This window comes from Ruditapes philippinarum, unplaced genomic scaffold (assembly GCF_026571515.1).
Source record: "Ruditapes philippinarum isolate M1 unplaced genomic scaffold, ASM2657151v2 ctg4064_1_1_1_1, whole genome shotgun sequence".
NCBI lineage: Eukaryota > Metazoa > Mollusca > Bivalvia > Venerida > Veneridae > Ruditapes > Ruditapes philippinarum.
In genome coordinates, this window is record NW_026857025.1 from 80,222 (window position 1) to 100,000 (window position 19,779).

General features: G+C 34.0%; 1 protein-coding gene across 2 annotated transcripts in view; it reads right to left on the bottom strand.

Annotated features, from left to right (window-relative positions):
• Positions 1-12,787: 12,787 nt before the first annotated feature.
• The window catches only part of LOC132748499 (uncharacterized), a 7,057-nt gene continuing 65 nt past the window's right edge, over positions 12,788-19,779 (bottom strand). Inside the window, exons 1-3 of one of the 2 annotated variants that reach the window (XM_060738142.1) lie at positions 19,736-19,779; positions 15,175-15,332; positions 12,788-14,193 (exon numbers count right to left, since the gene is read on the bottom strand). The exon at positions 19,736-19,779 is cut by the window's right edge and continues 64 nt beyond it. In XM_060738142.1, the coding sequence (XP_060594125.1) occupies positions 13,873-14,193; positions 15,175-15,327 (474 nt within the window). In that variant the 5' untranslated portion in view covers positions 15,328-15,332; positions 19,736-19,779 and the 3' untranslated portion in view covers positions 12,788-13,872. Of the gene's footprint in view, positions 14,194-15,174; positions 15,333-19,322 lie in introns of both variants that reach the window. The other variant, XM_060738141.1, reaches the window with a different exon arrangement.

Below are 19,779 nucleotides of genomic sequence, written 5' to 3' on the forward strand. Positions count from 1 at the left end.
TCATGGCAAGGCAGTTATATCTTGTTACATTCTTGTGAATTAGTTCTCATGGCAAGGCGACTGTATCCTGTTAATTTTTGTTAATAAATTCTCATGGCAAGGCGGCTATTTCCCATTCCAATTTTTGTTAATTAGTTCTTATGGCAGGGCAGTTGTATCCTGTTACATTCTTGTTAAATAGTTCTCATGGAAAGGCAGTCGTATTCTGTTAATTCTTGTTAATAAGTTCTCATGGCAAGGCGACTGTATCCTGTTAATTTTTTTTTTAATAAGTTCTCATGGCAAGGCGGCTGTATCCCATAACAACTTTTGTTAATTAGTTCTAATGGCAAGGCAGTCGTATCCTGTTACATTCTTGTTAATTAGTTCTCATGACAAGGCAGTTGTATCCTGTTACATTCTTGTTAATTAGTTCTCATGGCAAGGCAGTCGTATCCTGTTACATTCTTGTTAATTGGTTCTAATGGCAAGGCAGTTGTATCCTGTTTCATTCTTGTTAATTAATTCTCATGGCAAGGCAGTCGTATCCTGTTACATTTCTTGTTAATTAGTTCTAATGGCAAGGCGCAGTTGTATCCTGTTTCATTCTTGTTAATTAGTTCTCATCGCAAGGCAGTCTTATCCTGTTACATTCTTGTTAATTGGTTCTAATGGCAAGGCAGTTGTATCCTGTTTCATTCTTGTTAATTAGTTCTCATGGCAAGGCAGTCGTATCCTGACATTACTTTCTTGTTAATTAGTTCTCATGGCAAGGCAGTCGTATCATGTTTAATTCTTGTTATTTAGTTCTCATGGCAAGGCAGTTGTATCCTGTTAATTTTTGTTAATTAGTTCTCATGGCAAGGCGGCTGTATCCCATAACAATTTTTGTTAATTAGTTCTCATGGCAAGGCAGTTGTATCCTGTTAATTTTTGTTAATTAGTTCTCATGGCAAGGCGGCTGTATCCCATAACAATTTTTGTTAATTAGTTCTCATGGCAGGGCAGTTGTATCCTGTTACATTCTTGTTAAATAATTCTCATGACAAGGCAGTCGTATCCTGTTACATTTTTGTTAAATAGTTCTCATGGAAAGGCAGTTGTATCTTGTTACATTCTTGTTAATTAGTTTTCATGGCAAGGCGACTGTATCCTGTTAATTTTTGTTAATAAGTTCTCATGGCAAGGCGGCTGTATCCCATAACAATTTTTGTTAATTAGTTCTCATGGCAGGGCAGTTGTATCCTGTTACATTCTTGTTAAATAGTTCTCATGACAAGGCAGTTATATCTTGTTACATTCTTGTTTATTAGTTCTCATGGCAAGGCGACTGTATCCTGTTAATTTTTGTTAATAAATTCTCATGGCAAGGCGGCTATATCCCATTCCAATTTTTGTTAATTAGTTCTTATGGCAGGGCAGTTGTATCCTGTTACATTCTTGTTAAATAGTTCTCATGGCAAGGCAGTTGTATCTTGTTACATTCTTGTTAAATAGTTTTCATGGCAAGGCGGCTGTATCCTGTTAATTTTTGTTAATAAGTTCTCATGGCAAGGCGGCTGTATCCCATAACAATTTTTGTTAATTAGTTCTCATGGCAGGACAGTTGTATCCTGTTACATTCTTGTTAAATAGTTCTCATGGCAAGGCAGTTATATCTTGTTACATTCTTGTTAATTAGTTCTCATGGCAAGGCGACTGTATCCTGTTAATTTTTGTTAATAAATTCTCATGGCAAGGCGGCTATTTCCCATTCCAATTTTTGTTAATTAGTTCTTATGGCAGGGCAGTTGTATCCTGTTACATTCTTGTTAAATAGTTCTCATGGAAAGGCAGTCGTATTCTGTTAATTCTTGTTAATAAGTTCTCATGGCAAGGCGACTGTATCCTGTTAATTTTTGTTAATAAGTTCTCATGGCAAGGCGGCTGTATCCCATAACAACTTTTGTTAATTAGTTCTCATGGCAAGGCAGTCGTATCCTGTTACATTCTTGTTAATTAGTTCTCATGGCAAGGCAGTTGTATCCTGTTACATTCTTGTTAATTAGTTCTCATGGCAAGGCAGTCGTATCCTGTTACATTCTTGTTAATTAGTTCTCATGGCAAGGCAGTCGTATCCTGTTACATTCTTGTTAATTAGTTCTCATGGCAAGGCAGTTGTATCCTGTTACATTCTTGTTAATTAGTTCTCATGGCAAGGCAGTCGTATCCTGTTACATTCTTGTTAATTAGTTCTAATGGCAAGGCAGTCGTATCCTGTTACATTCTTATTAATTAGTTCTCATGGCAAGGTAGTCGTATCCTGTTACATTCTTATAAATTAGTTCTCATGGCAAGGCAGTTGAATCCTGACATTACATTCTTGTTAATTAGTTCAAATGGCAAGGTAGTCGTATCCTGTTACATTCTTGTTAATTAGTTCTCATGGCAAGGTAGTCGTATCCTGTTACATTCTTGTTAATTAATTCTCATGGCAAGACAGTCGTATCCTGTTACATTCTTGTTAATTAGTTCTCATGGCAAGGCAGTTGTAGTTTGACATTACATTATTGTCAATTAGTTCTCATGGCAAGGCAGTCGTATCCTGTTTCATTTTGTTAATTAGTTGTCATGGCAAGGCAGTCGTATCCTGTTACATTCTTGTTAAATAGTTCTCATGGCAAGGCACTTGTTTCTTGTTACATTCTTTTTAATCAGTTCTCATGGCAAGGCGGCTGTATCCCATAACAATTTTTGTTAATTAGTTCTCATGGCAGGACAGTTGTATCCTGTTACATTCTTGTTAATTAGTTCTCATGGTAAGACAGTCATATCCTGTTGCATTCTTGTTAATTAGTTCTCATGGCAAGACAGTCGTATCCTGTTACATTCTTGGTAATTAGTTCTCATGGCAAGGCAGTCGTATCCTGATACATTCTTATTGATTAGTTCTCATGGCAAGACAGTCGTATCCTGTTACATTCTTATTCATTAGTTCTAATGGCAAGACAGTCGTATCCTGTTACATTCTTGTTCATTAGTTCTCATGGCAAGGCAGTCGTATCCTGTTACATTTTTGTTAATTAGTTCTCATGGCAAGGCAGTCGTATCCTGTTACATTCTTATTGATTAGTTCTCATGGCAAGACAGTCGTATCCTGTTACATGTTGTTAATTAGTTCTAGTGGCAAGACAGTCGTATCCTATGTTACATTTTTGTAAATTAGTTCTCATGGCAAGGCAGTCGTATCCTGTTCCATTCTTATTGATTACTTCTCATGGCAAGACAGTCGTATCCTGTTACATGTTGTTAATTAGTTCTCATGGCAAGGCAGTCGTATCCTGTTCCATTCTTATTGATTAGTTCTCATGGCAAGACAGTCGTATCCTGTTACATGTTGTTAATTAGTTCTCATGGCAAGACAGTCGTATCCTGTTACATTCTTGTTAATTAGTTCTAATGGCAAGACAGTCGTATCCTGTTACATGTTGTTAATTAGTTCTCATGGCAAGACAGTCGTATCCTGTTACATTCTTGTTCATTAGTTCTCATGGCAAGATAGTCGTATCCTGTTACAGTCTTGTTAATTAGTTCTCATGGAAAAACAGTCGTATCCTGTTACATTCTTGTTAATTAGTTCTAATGGCAAGACAGTCGTATCCTGTTACAGTCTTGTTAATTAGTTCTCATGGCAAGACAGTCGTATCCTGTTACATTCTTGTTAATTAGTTCTAATGGCAAGACAGTCGTATCCTGTTACATGTTGTTAATTAGTTCTCATGGCAAGACAGTCGTATCCTGTTACATTCTTGTTCATTAGTTCTCATGGCAAGATAGTCGTATCCTGTTACAGTCTTGTTAATTAGTTCTCATGGAAAAACAGTCGTATCCTGTTACATTCTTGTTAATTAGTTCTAATGGCAAGACAGTCGTATCCTGTTACAGTCTTGTTAATTAGTTCTAATGGCAAGACAGTCGTATCCTGTTACATTCTTGGTAATTAGTTCCCATGGAAAGGCAGTCGTATCCTGTTACATTCTTGTTAATTAGTTCTCATGACAAGACAGTCGTATCTTGTTACATTCTTATTTATTAGTTGTCATGGCAAGACAGTCGTATCCTGTTACATTCTTGTTAATTAGTTGTCATGGCAAGACAGTCGTATCCTGTTACATTCTTGTTAATTAGTTGTCATGGCAAGACAGTCGTATCTTGTTACATTCTTGTTAATTAGTTCTCATGGCAAGGCGGTCGTATCCTGTTAATTCTTGTTTTAGTTCTCATGGCAAGGCGGCTGCATCCTGTTACATTCTTTTTAATTAGTTCTCATGGCAAGGCAGCTGTATCCTATTACATTTTTGTTCCTCAATGCTCACGGTATTTAGGCCGAATCTAAATCAATTGTTCTCCGTCAGTTTTCATTGAATTTTGGCCGAATGTAACTCTATTGTTGTTTGTCAGTTTTCACAGCAAGGCGGCTGTTTTTCATAAACTGCTGTAACTCCTACTATTTAAATATTTAACTTTTAATTTCAGCTCATTTGAGCACAAAGTGTTCAGAAGTGAGCTTTTGTGATGGCGGTGTGTCACGTGTCCGTCGTCAGTCGGTATCTACAATTTCTTTAAACAGCGTCTTCTCCTTACCCATTTGATGGATTTTGATCAAACTTTACAGGAATGACCATTAGGTGACCATGTACGAAAGTGATAATATGGCGCAAGTCTGCAAAAGAAAGTCACAAGTCTGCAAAAGAAAGTCACTTGAGCTAAAGGTAGATATTAGAAATAAAATAATTAAAAATCTTCTACTTAGAAACTATATATACAATGCTAGGAGCTTAGATATTTCACATATGGCATTACATTGTAGTCCTCTACAAAAATATTATAAGTCAAGACCCTGGTGTTGTGTTAAAATTGATCCCGCCACAGGGATCACTTATTTTTCATGGACTTGTATAGAAAAATACATCTAAGTCTTCCTTTATGAAACTACAATGCTCAGAGCTAAGCTATTTGCCTTGTTGCATTGGCTAGTGGATTTCTACGCAAAATGTATAAGTCATATCCAGGGGTTTAAATGTCCCCGCCCTGTGGTCTCTTAGTTCGCATAAAATTTTATGTTGAAGTATCGAAAACATCTTCTCTCCTGAAAATACAATGCCTAGAAGAGCTTAGATATATTGCATACATTATATCACCACCATAAGGTTCACCATAAGGTTCATTACTAAAGTTATGTAAATAATGCCTCTTGGGTCAAAATTGGCCACATCCCGTATATAAATATGTATAGGAAAATAGATTTAATTCTTCTTTTGTGAAATTATTATTTTGAAGTATCATTGCATTATATATATCAACCAAGGCTCTTGGTCAAGATCTTGACTCCATTAACATGTTTCAATACAATAAATACAATACAATATCTTTATTTCGCTCAAGACATGCACAATATATACATGACAATACAATAGATATAAATCGAGGCACCAATCAATCATAAATCCACAGGGAAAGATCGAAATTCTATAAAATAAATAATTATACCTATTTTCATTTATAGTGTCATTCTCCAGAACAGTGAATTAAAATAAATAAATAAAAAACAATCATAACAATCTGTTTCAAAAACAGGGAAAGACTAAAACAAGTGAAGGACAATAGATAAAATTAGATATGCAGTCTAAAACAAGTGAAGGACAATAGATATGCAATAATCCATTTTTCTTCAATCCAAACCTGCCAAAACGAAGTTTGACATAACAGTATACATAACAAAACAATAAAGAATACATAACACGAAAAAAATAAATAAACAGTGAAGACCATAAAAAACTAAATCTTACATTAATAACAAAAAAGAAAGATACCAGTGTACGAGTATTCTAAAAAAAAAAAAAAGACATCAGTGTAGACCACTACAATATTTGGAGTTAGGCTTTTAGTATTACCAATAAAAATAGATATCACAATGCACATGCTTTCAAATAAAGTAATTAAATATTAAGAATCAAAATAAAACTAATTAACACAACATGACATAAACTGTTAATTATAACAGCTCCTAACATGTGCCACAAAAAGGGCATTACATGTACCACCTCCGTGGTCGAGGGGTTAGAGTCGATGACTTTTAATCCAGTTTCCTCTCTGGCATGGGTTCCATCCCCGGGAGATGCTTTGGTAGTTTAGCACGGAGGAAGGTAGTCTAGTACTAGTGTAACTCTCCAGGAACGATGGATAGGAAACTACCCGCCTATATGACTGAAATACTGTTGGGAAAATGCGTAAAATGAAACAAAAAACAACAAAAAAAACAAACAAACAAACAAAACATGTACATAAGAGACATCGCCGTTCACAGACGTTGCCAATAAATCCTGGCCTGGGTTCATAATTGGTCTTGTTTCATGGCACAGCTTAGTCAATAAAGTATGTCACTAACATGTTATCCACATAGTATTTTAAAACATTTCATTGAATGAGGCGCTCAAAAGCTAACTACAAAAGTTTGATTCATGCCAATTTAATTGGTGTAACATGGCGGCATAGCCATGTGGTTAACGCGTCGGTCTAGTAATCATCTGATCGCTAGCCGCATGGGTTCAAACCCCGACAGTGGCAAGTTGTTGTTTCCTTAAGCAAGAAACTTTACACTCATTGCTCAGTACTGGTTGGTTCCAGGAACGGATTCGAAAGTGTGTCTATAAGCTTATAGCTTCCTACACAATCGAACTAAAATAAACTCTGTAAAAAACCAATTGGAGTAAAAAGGATCGAGATATTTCAATTCGAAATATATGCAGTCATATACACTGAACAATTTACTGACCATATTGTACAAAGGACATCAAAGCTGAAATTAAAACATTTAATATCGCATTAAACTTGATATTGTTACAACGTAAGGTAATTTCAAGGCGCACAATCTTAGGTGGTCAAAGCTTTTAAAGCTGAGAAATACATGTATGTCAGGTCGGCCTACAACCTCGGTCACTAAGGCAAATATTGCTGCTGTAAAGGTTATATTAGAGCAGGGTGCAAGATTGTCAGTCGTTTTTGTCTAGGAAAGGTTTCCACGATTTGGGTACCCTATTGCTCACTAAGGGGAGCAAAAGAAACAGCACTTTACATGTGCCAAAGAACTTCTGAAGACATACAAAGACTGTGATAGTCGGGTTATTTATAATTCTGCTGACAGGTGAAACTTGGGTGGAGAGCCGGTAACAAACAGTGATTGCGAAAGATAAAAACGGCCCTGTATTGCCAAAGGTGCACATCTGTTCACACTGTAACTAGACAGTTCTACAAGAATTTCGTACTCACTTGTATAATAATTTTCTTAAGTAAGTAACCCCCAGTGCGGAACAATCCTTTACCACAGGTACATGACTTATATAAATTTTGAAGCTGTCCACTTGGCAAATATCTAAGCTTTAGCCTCTTAACAATTTTCTATATATCATGCCCCTTAGGTCAAATTTAGTTCCACCCCGGGGGTCACTTAGTTTATACAGACTTAGATATGTATGTCTTCTGTGTGATATAACAATGGCAAGAGCATTGACATATTTTGTGATGTAGTATTTCGAAGCAGACATCTCCTATTAAAAAAAACACTTCAGCTTAGCTAGAAGCTGTCAAACCTAATGTGACCTAATGACAGATTTAAGTATGAAGACTAATAACTATGACCTTTACTAACAATGTATCTCAGCCGAGCGATCCATGGCCATTATGACCTTCTTGTTTTATTTTTGGTTCTTTTTCTCAAATCAGAAAACAATATTTGTAGCGACTTCAGATCCTTTTTTGTGATACTGATTTCGTGCAGAACACCAAAAATCTGTTATTAGTTTTTGCGCGTTTGAAGAGCAAGCAATACTATGTCTTTCTGCATGTACTATGTTATTGTACACAGTATGCAACTGATGTCCAAAACACGTGGCTGTGACATCGTTTGTACCATCTTCTGTTACTTAGGCTAATTTCCTTGTCGGCTATCTCCGTCAAAGCTGCACGAAAGACTTATTGGAAGTCGTAAGAAGTGTTCTGAGTATGCGTAAAATGCGGTTTATCCTGAGTGTGAACCGTGGATTTCCGAGAAAAATTCGGTCACATGGTTAACAGCTGCTTCGTTTGAACATTAGAGTATAAATTTATAAAGAGAACGTAGGTATATTAGCATATGTATAAAATCAATGCGAAAGCGTTTTTGTCATCCATGGTCATCGTGTCTTCGCATCTTTATCATCGTACTTTCGTGTTTGTGATACTACTTTGCCTCTGCGTTAAATAGAGAAATATGCAAGTGTGCTTTCTAGATGTGTTGCTAAAACATATATCTATTGTGACAGGTGTTTGTGTAATATAATCATATTCAAATCAAATATTTTTATCAATTTATGACATTATCTATCTTAGCCGTTATTTGCTTATTTTATTGGCTAAATCATATTTCTGCACTTACGTTATAGACCTATATTTTCTAGAATAATTGTTTGATTACATATAGTGACCTTTATTTGCCCATTCAAATGTTTGTCTCAGATTGCCACATTATCGTATGTGACCTATATTTGCTTACCGTCACATTGCTGTATTAACTTAAGTGACATATATTACCTTAACTCAACACTCGTGTCACATGCTGTTTTACCTTAAGTGACCTTTGTTTGCTTAACTAAATAGATCTGTCACATTGTTGTATTCCATTAAATGACATATATTTCCTTAACTTTACAATGTGTTACCTTAAACTTGTGACCTATATTTGCGCAACTAAAAGTTGTGTCACTTTGCTGTCTTACATGATGTGACCTATATATGCTTAACAAAACTTGTGTCACATTGCTGTGTCACCTTAAGTGACCTATATTTGCTTAACTTCTCTCTTGTGTCACTTTTTTGTGTTACCTTAAGTGACCAATATTTGCTTAACTTAAGTGACCTATATTTGCTTAACTTCTCTCTTGTGTCACTTTTTTGTGTTACCTTAAGTGACCAATATTTGCTTAACTTAGGTGACCTATATTTGCTTAACTTCTCGCTTGTGTAACTTTTTTGTGTTACATTAAGTGACCAATATTTGCTTAACTTAAGTGACTTATATTTGCTTAACTTTTCTCTTGTGTCACTTTTTGTGTTACCTTAAGTGACCAATATTTGCTTAACTTAAGTGACCTATATTTGCTTAACTTCTCGCTTGTGTAACTTTTTTGTGTTACCTTAAGTGACCAATATTTGCTTAACTTAAGTTACCTATATTTGTTTAACTTAACACTTGTGTAGCATTGCTATGTTACCTAAAGTGACCAATATTTGCTTAACTTAATTTACCTATATTTGTTAAACTTTACACTTGTGTCGACTTGTTGTGTTACTTTAAGTGATCTATATTTGTTAAACTTAACACTTGTGTCACATTGATGTGTCACCTTTAGTGATCAATATTTGCTTTACTTAATACTTGTGTCGCATTGTTGTGTTACTTTAACTGATCTATATTGCTTAACTTAAAAGTTGTGTAGTGTCCTTTATTTGCTTAACACAAAACTGTATGTGATCTGTATTTTCTTAACTTAATATTTGTGTTACATTGCTGTGTTACCTTAATTGACCTATATTTGAGTAACTTAACACGTGTGTCACATTGCTGTCTTATCTATAATCTAGCGGTTTTGTCACTTTCCCGCTTGCCTATAGTGATTTCCGTTTGCTCAACGGGATAGTTGTTGCACATACCTATAAAACCCATAAATACAGCGGCCTACTTGTAAACATGTATTTGCAAAATATGTAATGATTTTATGACATTGTAGAATTAATGAAGTTGGCGTTAATTTGGTACATCTAACAGATGTCACATTGCTGCATTATCTATATTGCTCTACATTTGCTGAATCAACAACAGTTGTGACGCAGTGCTGTATTAACTTTTGTTGTCTGTATTTTATCACTCTTTTGTTTATGTCACATGGCACATTGTCACTATATCTATAGCAATCTATATTTTATTGTCGTGTTATTTGATTTATCTAGCGATTTTGTCTCATTGTCGCATTATCTATAGTACCCTATATTTGCTCAATCTGGCGGTTGTTTTTGTCACATTGTTGCATTACCTAAAGTGATCTATTTTTGCTCAATCCAGCGGTTGTGTCAAATTGTTGCAGTACCTAAAGTGGTCTATATTTGCTCAATCCAGCAGTTTTGCCACATTGTTGCAGTACCTAAAGTGGTCTATATTTGCTCAATCTAGCGGTTTTGTCACATTGTTGCATTACCTATAGTGACCTATATTTGCTCAATCTAGCGGTTTTGTCACATTGTTGCATTACCTATAGTGACCTATATTTGCTCAATCTAGCGGTTTTGTCACATTGTTGCATTACCAAAAGTGACCTTTATTTGTTCAATCTAGCAATTTTTTCACATTGTTTCTTTGTACAGAGCTACCTATATTTATTCAATCCAGCGGTTTTGTCTAATTTTTGCATTACCAATAGTGACCTAATTTTTCCAATCTTACTGTAATGTAACATTTTAATTACCTATAATGACTTATATTTGCTCAATCTAGAGGTGTTAGGTCACATTGTTGTATTACCTATAATGACCCATATTTGTTTAATCAAGCGGTTTTGTCACATTCTTGCATTGTTAACAGTGCCCTTTATTTGCTTAATCAAGCGGTTTTGTCACACTCTTGCATTGTTTACAGTGCCCTTTATTTGCTTAATCAAGCGGTTTTGTCACACTCTTGCATTGTTGACAGTGCCATATATTTGCTTAATCAAGCGCTTTTGTCACACTGTTGCATTGCTAACAGTGTCCTATATTTGCTTAATCAAGCGGTTTTGTCACACTCTTGCATTGTTGACAGTGCCCTATATTTGCTTAATCAAGCGGTTTTGTCACACTCTTTCATTGTTTACAGTGCCCTATATTTGCTTAATCAAGCGGTTTGTCACACTCTTTCATTGTTAACAGTGTCCTATATTTGCTTAATCAAGCGGTTGTGTCACACTCTTGCATTGCTTACAGTGCCATATATTTGCTTAATCAAGCGGTTTTGTCACATTCTTGCATTGTTTGCAGTGCCCTTTATTTGCTTAATCAAGCGGTTTTGTCACACTCTTGCATTGTTTGTAGTTCCCTATATTTGCTTAATCAAGCGGTTTTGTCATACTCTTGCATTGTTTGCAGTACCCTATATCCAATATTTGCTTTATCAAGCGGTTTTGTCACACTCTTGCATTGTTTACAGTGTCCAATATTTGCTTTATCATGCGGTTTTGTCACACTCTTGCATTGTTTACAGTGCCCTATATTTGCTTAATCAAGCGGTTTTGTCACACTCTTGCATTGCTTACAGTGCCATATATTTGCTTATTCAAGCGGTTTTGTCACATTCTTACATTGTTTACAGTGCCCTTTATTTGCTTAATCAAGCGGTTTTGTCACACTCTTGCATTGTTTGCAGTACCTTATATCCAATATTTGCTTTGTCAAGCGGTTTTGTCACACTCTTGCATTGTTTACAGTGTCCAATATTTGCTTTATCAAGCGTTTGTCACACTCTTGCATTGTTTACAGTGTCCAATATTTGCTTAATCAAGCGGTTTTGTCACACTCTTGCATTTTTTAACACTCTTGCATTGTTTACAGTGCCATATATTTGCTTAATCAAGCGGTTTTGTCACATTCTTGATTTGTTTACAATGCCCTATATTTGCTTAATCAAGCTGTTTTGTCACACTCTTGCATTGTTTACAGTGCCCTATATTTGCTTAATCAAGCGGTTTTGTCACATTCTTGCATTGTTTACAGTGCCCTATATTTGCTTAATCAAGCGGTTTTGTCACACTCTTGCATTGTTTACAGTGTCTATATTTGCTTAATCAAGCGGTTGTGTCACATTCTTGCATTGTTTACAGTGCCCTATATTTGCTTAATCAAGCGGTTTTGTCACACTCTTGCATTGTTTACAGTGTCCTATATTTGCTTAATCAAGCGGTTTTGTGACAATTTTGCATTGTTTACAGTGCCCTATATTTGCTTAATCAAGCGGTTGTGTCACATTCTTGTATTGTTTACAGTGCCCTTTTTGCTTAATCAAGCGGTTTTGTCACACTCTTGCATTGTTTACAGTGTCCTATATTTGCCTAATCAAGCGGTTTTGTCACACTCTTGCATTGTTTACAGTGCCCTATATTTGCTTAATCAAGCGGTTTTGTCACATTCTTGCATTGTTTACAGTGCCCTATATTTGCTTAATCAAGCGGTTTTGTCACACTCTTGCATTGTTTACAGTTTCTATATTTGCTTAATCAAGCGGTTGTGTCACATTCTTGCATTGTTTACAGTGCCCTATATTTGCTTAATCAAGCGGTTTTGTCACACTCTTGCATTGTTTACAGTGTCCTATATTTGCTTAATCAAGCGGTTTTGTGACAATTTTGCATTGTTTACAGTGCCCTATATTTGCTTAATCAAGCGGTTGTGTCACATTCTTGTATTGTTTACAGTGCCCTTTTTGCTTAATCAAGCGGTTTTGTCACACTCTTGCATTGTTTACAGTGCCCTATATTTGCTTAATCAAGCGGCTGTGTCACATTGTTGCATTACATATAGTGGCCTCTATTCGCTCAATCTATCAGTTTTGTCACACTGTTCCATTACCTATTGTGACCAGCGTCATTTCTACACTTTATGTCTATTTTTCATAAGTTTTAAACAGAATAGAATAACTATTTTACTATATACAATCACATTCATTACATGTATACAATAATTCGAACATAGTAAGCATATATTAAAATATAGATCAAGCACATAAGTTTATAAAATGCATCATAATATATACATATTTGCATTAAAACATACAAAAATAGACACAAATGTCTATTTTGTGAAAAAAAATGCTGCGAGATTTTATATTTAGGAAATTAATGTTTAAAATTACGAAACGAAAACGAAAAGAACTATAAATGAATTAACATCTAAAGTACTTCACTGAATGTTTCCCTATTGTTTTACAAAATAATTTTAGTGAAATAAATTTCAATTAGTTCCCCGACAGTGAACTTGTTGCCGACTACACATACGACTAGAAAAAGGAGTGGTACTCATTTGGGTTTATTGCGCATGCGTTTAAGGGTAAAGATCATATAATAGCGGTAGAACTATGGTAGAAATAAAAAAGATCGGAGCGTTTTGTAGAGTCAGTATTATACTTTGTACAAAAGAATTTTATAAAACATCATATTTTTTCTTTTCTACAAATCAAAGGAGCTCAAAAGAGGTTCAAAAGCCTAAAACATAAAATTATTAAAATATCACAAACATGTATATCAACTGGGGGCATTAAAACAGAAAGAAAACAACAGAAAACGTTAAAGAGTTACATTGAAAATAAATTGAAAGCAATTATATTTTCCGTTAACTCTCACAGTATTCAAGAGATGATAATTCAAAATATATTTTCAAAAGTTTTTTTCTGATTAACTTAAATAGCACCGAACTATATTTTGACGCGTATGCATGGATATTTATGGGTTGGGCATAAAATTATGTAATTTTGGAATATGCTGCGTTATCGCCTTCCAAAAAATGTGTGACCATCGGAGGACTCGTCTTTTCATATAAAACCTTTAACAAGCCTGCAAAGAAGACAATAACGAGGTTATGAATATGGTAGTTACATTTGCGTCTTGTCGTTGTTTCTTTTTGTCTTTAGTTTTCTACGTATGTTATTCACAATATAATATATACATGTACGTGAATAAAATACAACATGTACAAGGTAAGGAGATGTTTATCACGTGGATTTCCTTACGTCGCTTTTGCAGATGCTGTGTGGTAAAGTTAACAATATACAACCAATACTTATGCCGAGTGGCCATTTTGTTACACACTACTTTCAAAGCTCATTAACGTTCCTTGGCTGGCATAGAAATATTGTTTTTTCGATGACCCCTGAAGGTCAGAACTTGCTGTTGTGTTATCCTGAGTTCTTATGGTCGAAATAGAGTCATACCTCCTAATATCACTGTAACTTAACGTTTTACGTATTTTCGATCTTTCGTTTATTTGTGTTATCTTTGAGTTTCTTTGACTTCCTTTAACGCTCGCACCACGTGATGAAGAAGTCCTTTTTGCTATTGCGTCGGTCTCTGTGGTATCATAATCGGTGGATATGCATCGGTTAACAAGAGGAATTCTGTCAATCTGAAACGGTGAATAAAAATGAAATTCATTTTTTTTCTAAAAATTCAATAGAAGCGGCTTTTTTTACCAGGGTAATGGAAAAGAAAGAACAAAATAGCAAGTTTTGAACGTTGAAGTATTAAGTTCCAGTGGTCTTTGTTGGTCTTCGTGCGGTCTTTGTAGTATTTATATGTCTTTGTCGGTCTTTGTCAGTCTTTGCAGTATGTATTTGTCTTGCATTATTTAGTATGACCCATACAGACTCACGACATATCTTGTTTTGATTGTATGCTGGTCTTTCTTATGCTGATTTTAACACATTTTTGGTCATATCTCGGCGTTCATCCATCTAACCGGCTTTCCTGAATAACTAACAGTAAATAAAAAATATTCCGATAGTGGCATATTTTTTTTTTTATTTCTCTTTATTGTACAATGCAAACAATAGAAGTCATGAAATAATACAATAATACAATACCATGAAATTTGATGTAATAACAATGTTCTGAAATGATACACACAAATTCATACATTTGCAAAGTACTATATGTATTTTCTTATTATATTTTTTTTAAAAAGACAAAGTTTACTCTGCACAAACGTTCAATTATTAAAGAGTTAAGTTACAACAACAATAAGTGTCATAATCGGCATACTTGACTTATCTCACATATATATGATAGGCAGAAAAGGTACAATCGAAACTTTCCGAGAACTTCCGATAAAGACATAATGGTGATCTGCGAGATATTCCGAATGGATATTTTGATGGTACACTTGGAACATTTTGCAGATTATCCATAGGCCTTTATCGACCGGAAATATAAGGGAATTGTCCAAAATGCGGTTGTCATTGGCATAGACTTAGTTTTAATATTTGATATCAATTAAAAGCAAATGTTTTTCTTTCTTTTTCTATTGAAATATTTCTTCGTGCTGTTTTCTTAAGCATCGCGCATTAATGACGTTACTTATTGCGTCACATTTTTTATTCATACTTACCCAGTCTTCAATAGTCTCTAGAGGAACTTCTTTCTTTGTATGAAACAAAATTATAAGGACGCCGATGAATATCAACGCAGATACGATAGGGACTACAATGTTGACCCATATTGGGACATCTTTATTCGGATCAAATTCGTCGTCATCAGACATTGTTGCTGGAAATACACGAACAAAATGATTACCGTTTCTTATTGAAAGTGCTATACCGTATAATAAGCCTTATCGTAAAAAAATAGAAAAGGCGATTGGGCCGTCATTTTTACTGCGTCGTTTTTGTCAATACTACAATGAATTTAAATACCATTTTAAGTAACGGCTAATGAGACGCTTATAAGAAAACATAAATTATAAGAAAGGAATACAAGAAAAAAACATATTTGAACAATCAGTAAAACATTAAATGGACTCCACTTAGTTTTCTTTGACATGACTGAGGTTTGGACCAATATGTATGCAAATTTTCAGATCATTCCCTCGCCCCGTTTTTCCAGAAAAAAATTCTTATTCTTATAAAATTATTCTTAAAAATTCTTATAAATGGTCCTAAAATGAAAAGCATTGCAACATTTGTCACTCACATCGGGCTTAATATTAAAATATTCGCTTTCAATTTAATTTAAAGCACATTTCTTTATTTTCTTTAACTTAATAATTGTATACATTTTCAGATTTTTCAAATTTTATGTTTTAAGGGTTATTGACCACATTGGAGCTCCTTATAACTTTATTTTGACACGATCCTTGACCGAATGCAGAATTTTCAACGCGAACAATTAATGTTCATCGTTTTGGTAAAGGTGCTTTCAATTTCGACACTGTGCCCAGTTCTACATGTTCAAACTATATATTTGACAAAGATGTTTATATTATATGCTATAGAAAGAACCACTCAAATCGCGGCGGAAACTTCTACTAGACTTCGTATTGTACTATTGATTACAATTTTATCAAGACTATTACAAACAATTTTTTTCTTCACCACAATGTCAAGACAGTCTTTATGAAAATAACTGAAGTCTGCTTAATATTGGAATTGCCTACAATTACCTGGAAGGTAACTGACCGCCAGTTCAAATACTGTTCTTTACAGTCACTGAACTTCAAATACGTGTAAATAGTAAATAGTTTGTTTTCATTTATGAACGTTTTTGTAACCATACTTACATCCGTTTTTATTGACAGTAAAAGTTAAACTTCCTTAAGTGATGTTGAATAAGATCTGTTTTGCACTTTTAATTATTATGACCACACATATAAAATATATAAATGTATGCATATCGAAACTGAAACTGTTTGTATTAAAGGTACATGTACAGTGTATAACAGTTTTGAGGGCACATTAGGCCCGAGAATTTTTGTCTCTATACAGAGCAACAAACGCGTGTAATTATAATAATAATAATAATAATAATAATAAATAATAATAATAATAATAATAATAATAATAATAATAATATAATAATAATAATAATAATAAAAAATAATAATAATAATAATAATGATAATAATAATAATAATAATGATAATAATGATAATAGTAATAATGATAATAATAATTATAATAGTAATAATAATAATAATAATAAATATAATAATAATAAAAATAATAATAATGATGATAATAACAAGAATAATAAAATAATAATAAATAATAATAATAATAATGATAATAATTATAATAAAAATAATAACAATAAAAATAATAATAATTATACTGATAATAATAAATAATAATAATAATAATAATAAAAATAATAACAATAAAAATAATAATAATAATTATTATAACAATAATAATAATGATGATGATAATAACAAGAATAATAATGATGTTGATGTTGATGATGATAATAATAATAATGATGATGATGATGATGATAAAGGTAATAATTACAACATGTAAGACGTTTATTACCTGGAGAAAATATTGCTGAATGTGACAAAAAATATAATAAAGATAACAAAATGTAAATAATGCGATAGTTTGACTTTAAAACAGAATAGGCCCATCATACCTCAGAAATGCTCTTATTTCCCGAAAGCCTTTTCACTTTGCTGTATATTTATAGAATTCAAAAATGTATTCATTGGCCAATTATCCGAATCTTTTTTATCTGTTGCTTTTTGGCAGTAAATATGAGCCGCGCCATGACAAAACTAACATAATGGGTTTGCGAACAGCAAGGATCCAGACCAGCCTGCGCATCCGCGCAGTCTGATCAGGTTCCATGCTGTTTGCTATCAGTTTCTCTACTTGTTATAGGACTTGTAAGCGAACAGCATGGATCCTGATCAGACTGCGCGGTCTGGATCCATGCTGGTCGCAAACCCATTATGTTGGTTTTGTCGTGACGCGTCTTATATTATAGTTATAGTGAATAAATATTTTGTATGGAAGTCAAAATACTACTTTGTTTACATTTTGCTACTTTTTAAACACATTATTTCACATTTATTGCTAATTTCTTCAGGGAAAAGCATTTAAGCATTATTTAAACATTACAATATTCATGTTTGCCCTTTCTAGAGAAGTAAAATTTATTTGTTTTTGAGGCATAATGTGCCTTTCATCACTATAAATGTACTAATTGACATAATGTAAAAGAAGCCATTTAACATTTAGCTTTAATGTCAATAAGTAACTATTTGCAAATTGTTACAAGACACCAAAAGTAGAAAAAAAATATTTGCATCTTTAAGCTCAGTCGACCTTTTAAGATATTCTATGCTCGTCTTACGGAAAAATGGATTTATTGCACAAATTTATTGAAATCTAGGAAATTCTTACTGAACATGTCTAATTTGAATAAGAGAATGCACAAAATATGTGTGGGAAGCTGCATTCCCTATTTCTGGTCAGATTAATTAAATGTGGTCCTTTCTTATTAAAATTGGTAGGAAAAAGTAATCACTTTGGTTGGAACCAAAAGTAAAGACATGAATAGAAGATACGTGTCACATAAACTATATTTGAGCCGCGTCATGACAAAACCAACATAATGGGTTTGCGACCAGCATGGATCCAGACCAGCCTGCGCATCCACGCAGTCTGATCAGAATCCATGCTGTTCGCTTACAAACCCTATTACAAGTAGAGAAACTGATAGCGAACAGCATGGATCCTGATCAGACTGCGCGGACGCGCAGGCTGGTCTGGATCCATGCTGGTCGCAAACGCATTACGTTGGTTTTGTGATGACGCGGCTCATTTCATTATAATTATAATCAGATTTTAGCTGACGGCTTTTCTTTAACAGACAGCTGCTTGCACGCGGCACGCGGCGTCAGCTTAGCATTGTTACATTTTATAAGCCTATTGTTTTTGAAACAATCTATACGAATATATAACGTGGAATGTATATAGAAAATGTAAACTATGTGTCCATATCGAAATTTGTAATGTTTAGAAATGTAAAATCAAAACAATAGAATAGATCGATAAAATGAGGGAACGCGCTCTTTGTTTGTGGCTTTTAAATGAATAAATAGTTGAGTTTATATTATGGCTTTAGGTCTTCTAATTGGATGTAAATAGCCTATATAGACCCCTTTGTTGTCACAAAATGCGGTGGCTGGACTGTGCTCTTGTAAATTCAATGCGGCTTACTGCCCTGATTCGGAGCGAAAACTACCACTACCACCACCACCACCAGTTGTCGCAGCATACACTGTTGTAGGCTATATTCGATGAAGTCAAAGGTAAAAGGTATGTTCATAGTAAAGGCACGTAATAAGCACGTGTGAATGTATATATACAAATAATTAGTTAATGAAAGTAGCATATATAAAAAGGAGAATTATCAATATTCTTATATGAAATAATAAACTATTCATATAGAAAATATGTGAAGCGGCAAACTCATAATATCCATCAGCCGTCATTAGCTCGTGTAACTTCGGTAAACTCCGTCACTTTTCGTATCTATAATACGATATAATTTTGTTTCTTTGATGTGATGAAATATACCGATGTTTACACTGAATGTTTTTACCTTTTAAAGTTTATCTTTATGAGAAAATCTAGACTGTTTACTAAATTAAACTCAATTTCTTCCTGGTACATATATATATATGTACAATATCATTTAAATATTAACGAACGTGTACATTGTATTTCGATCGGTCAGAAAACGTTTGAAACAAACCTTTGTAATTTATCCGTTTTCAGAACACAGTAACTGCTATTCCTAGGCTTTGTTTATAGTTTTGATATGTTCAATCGTTTATTAAGAACTCCTAAACGCGCTCATATATTCTTCAGCTATTTATAACCATGTCTCAAACACGTTACAGATCTGAGGTTGTTCAAATAACGTATAATAAATATTCTAGATCTGAATAGCCAATTAGGTTGTAAATAAAACGTTTTTATTCCGTGTGTAACAAATATCCCCGTGATATCAAATCATCGACATGTATAATGCATTAGTATGCACCGGCATGGTGCAAATCGCACATTGAGTATGTCCCCGTGAATTTGGCCAACACATAATTCACTTTTAAAACACACGAATCACTTTTTATTTTAACTCGTCCCAGTTATAAACGTGTATCTCACCGATAGTTTATTTATTTTAACCCTCTGAGTTTTAGATAGGACGT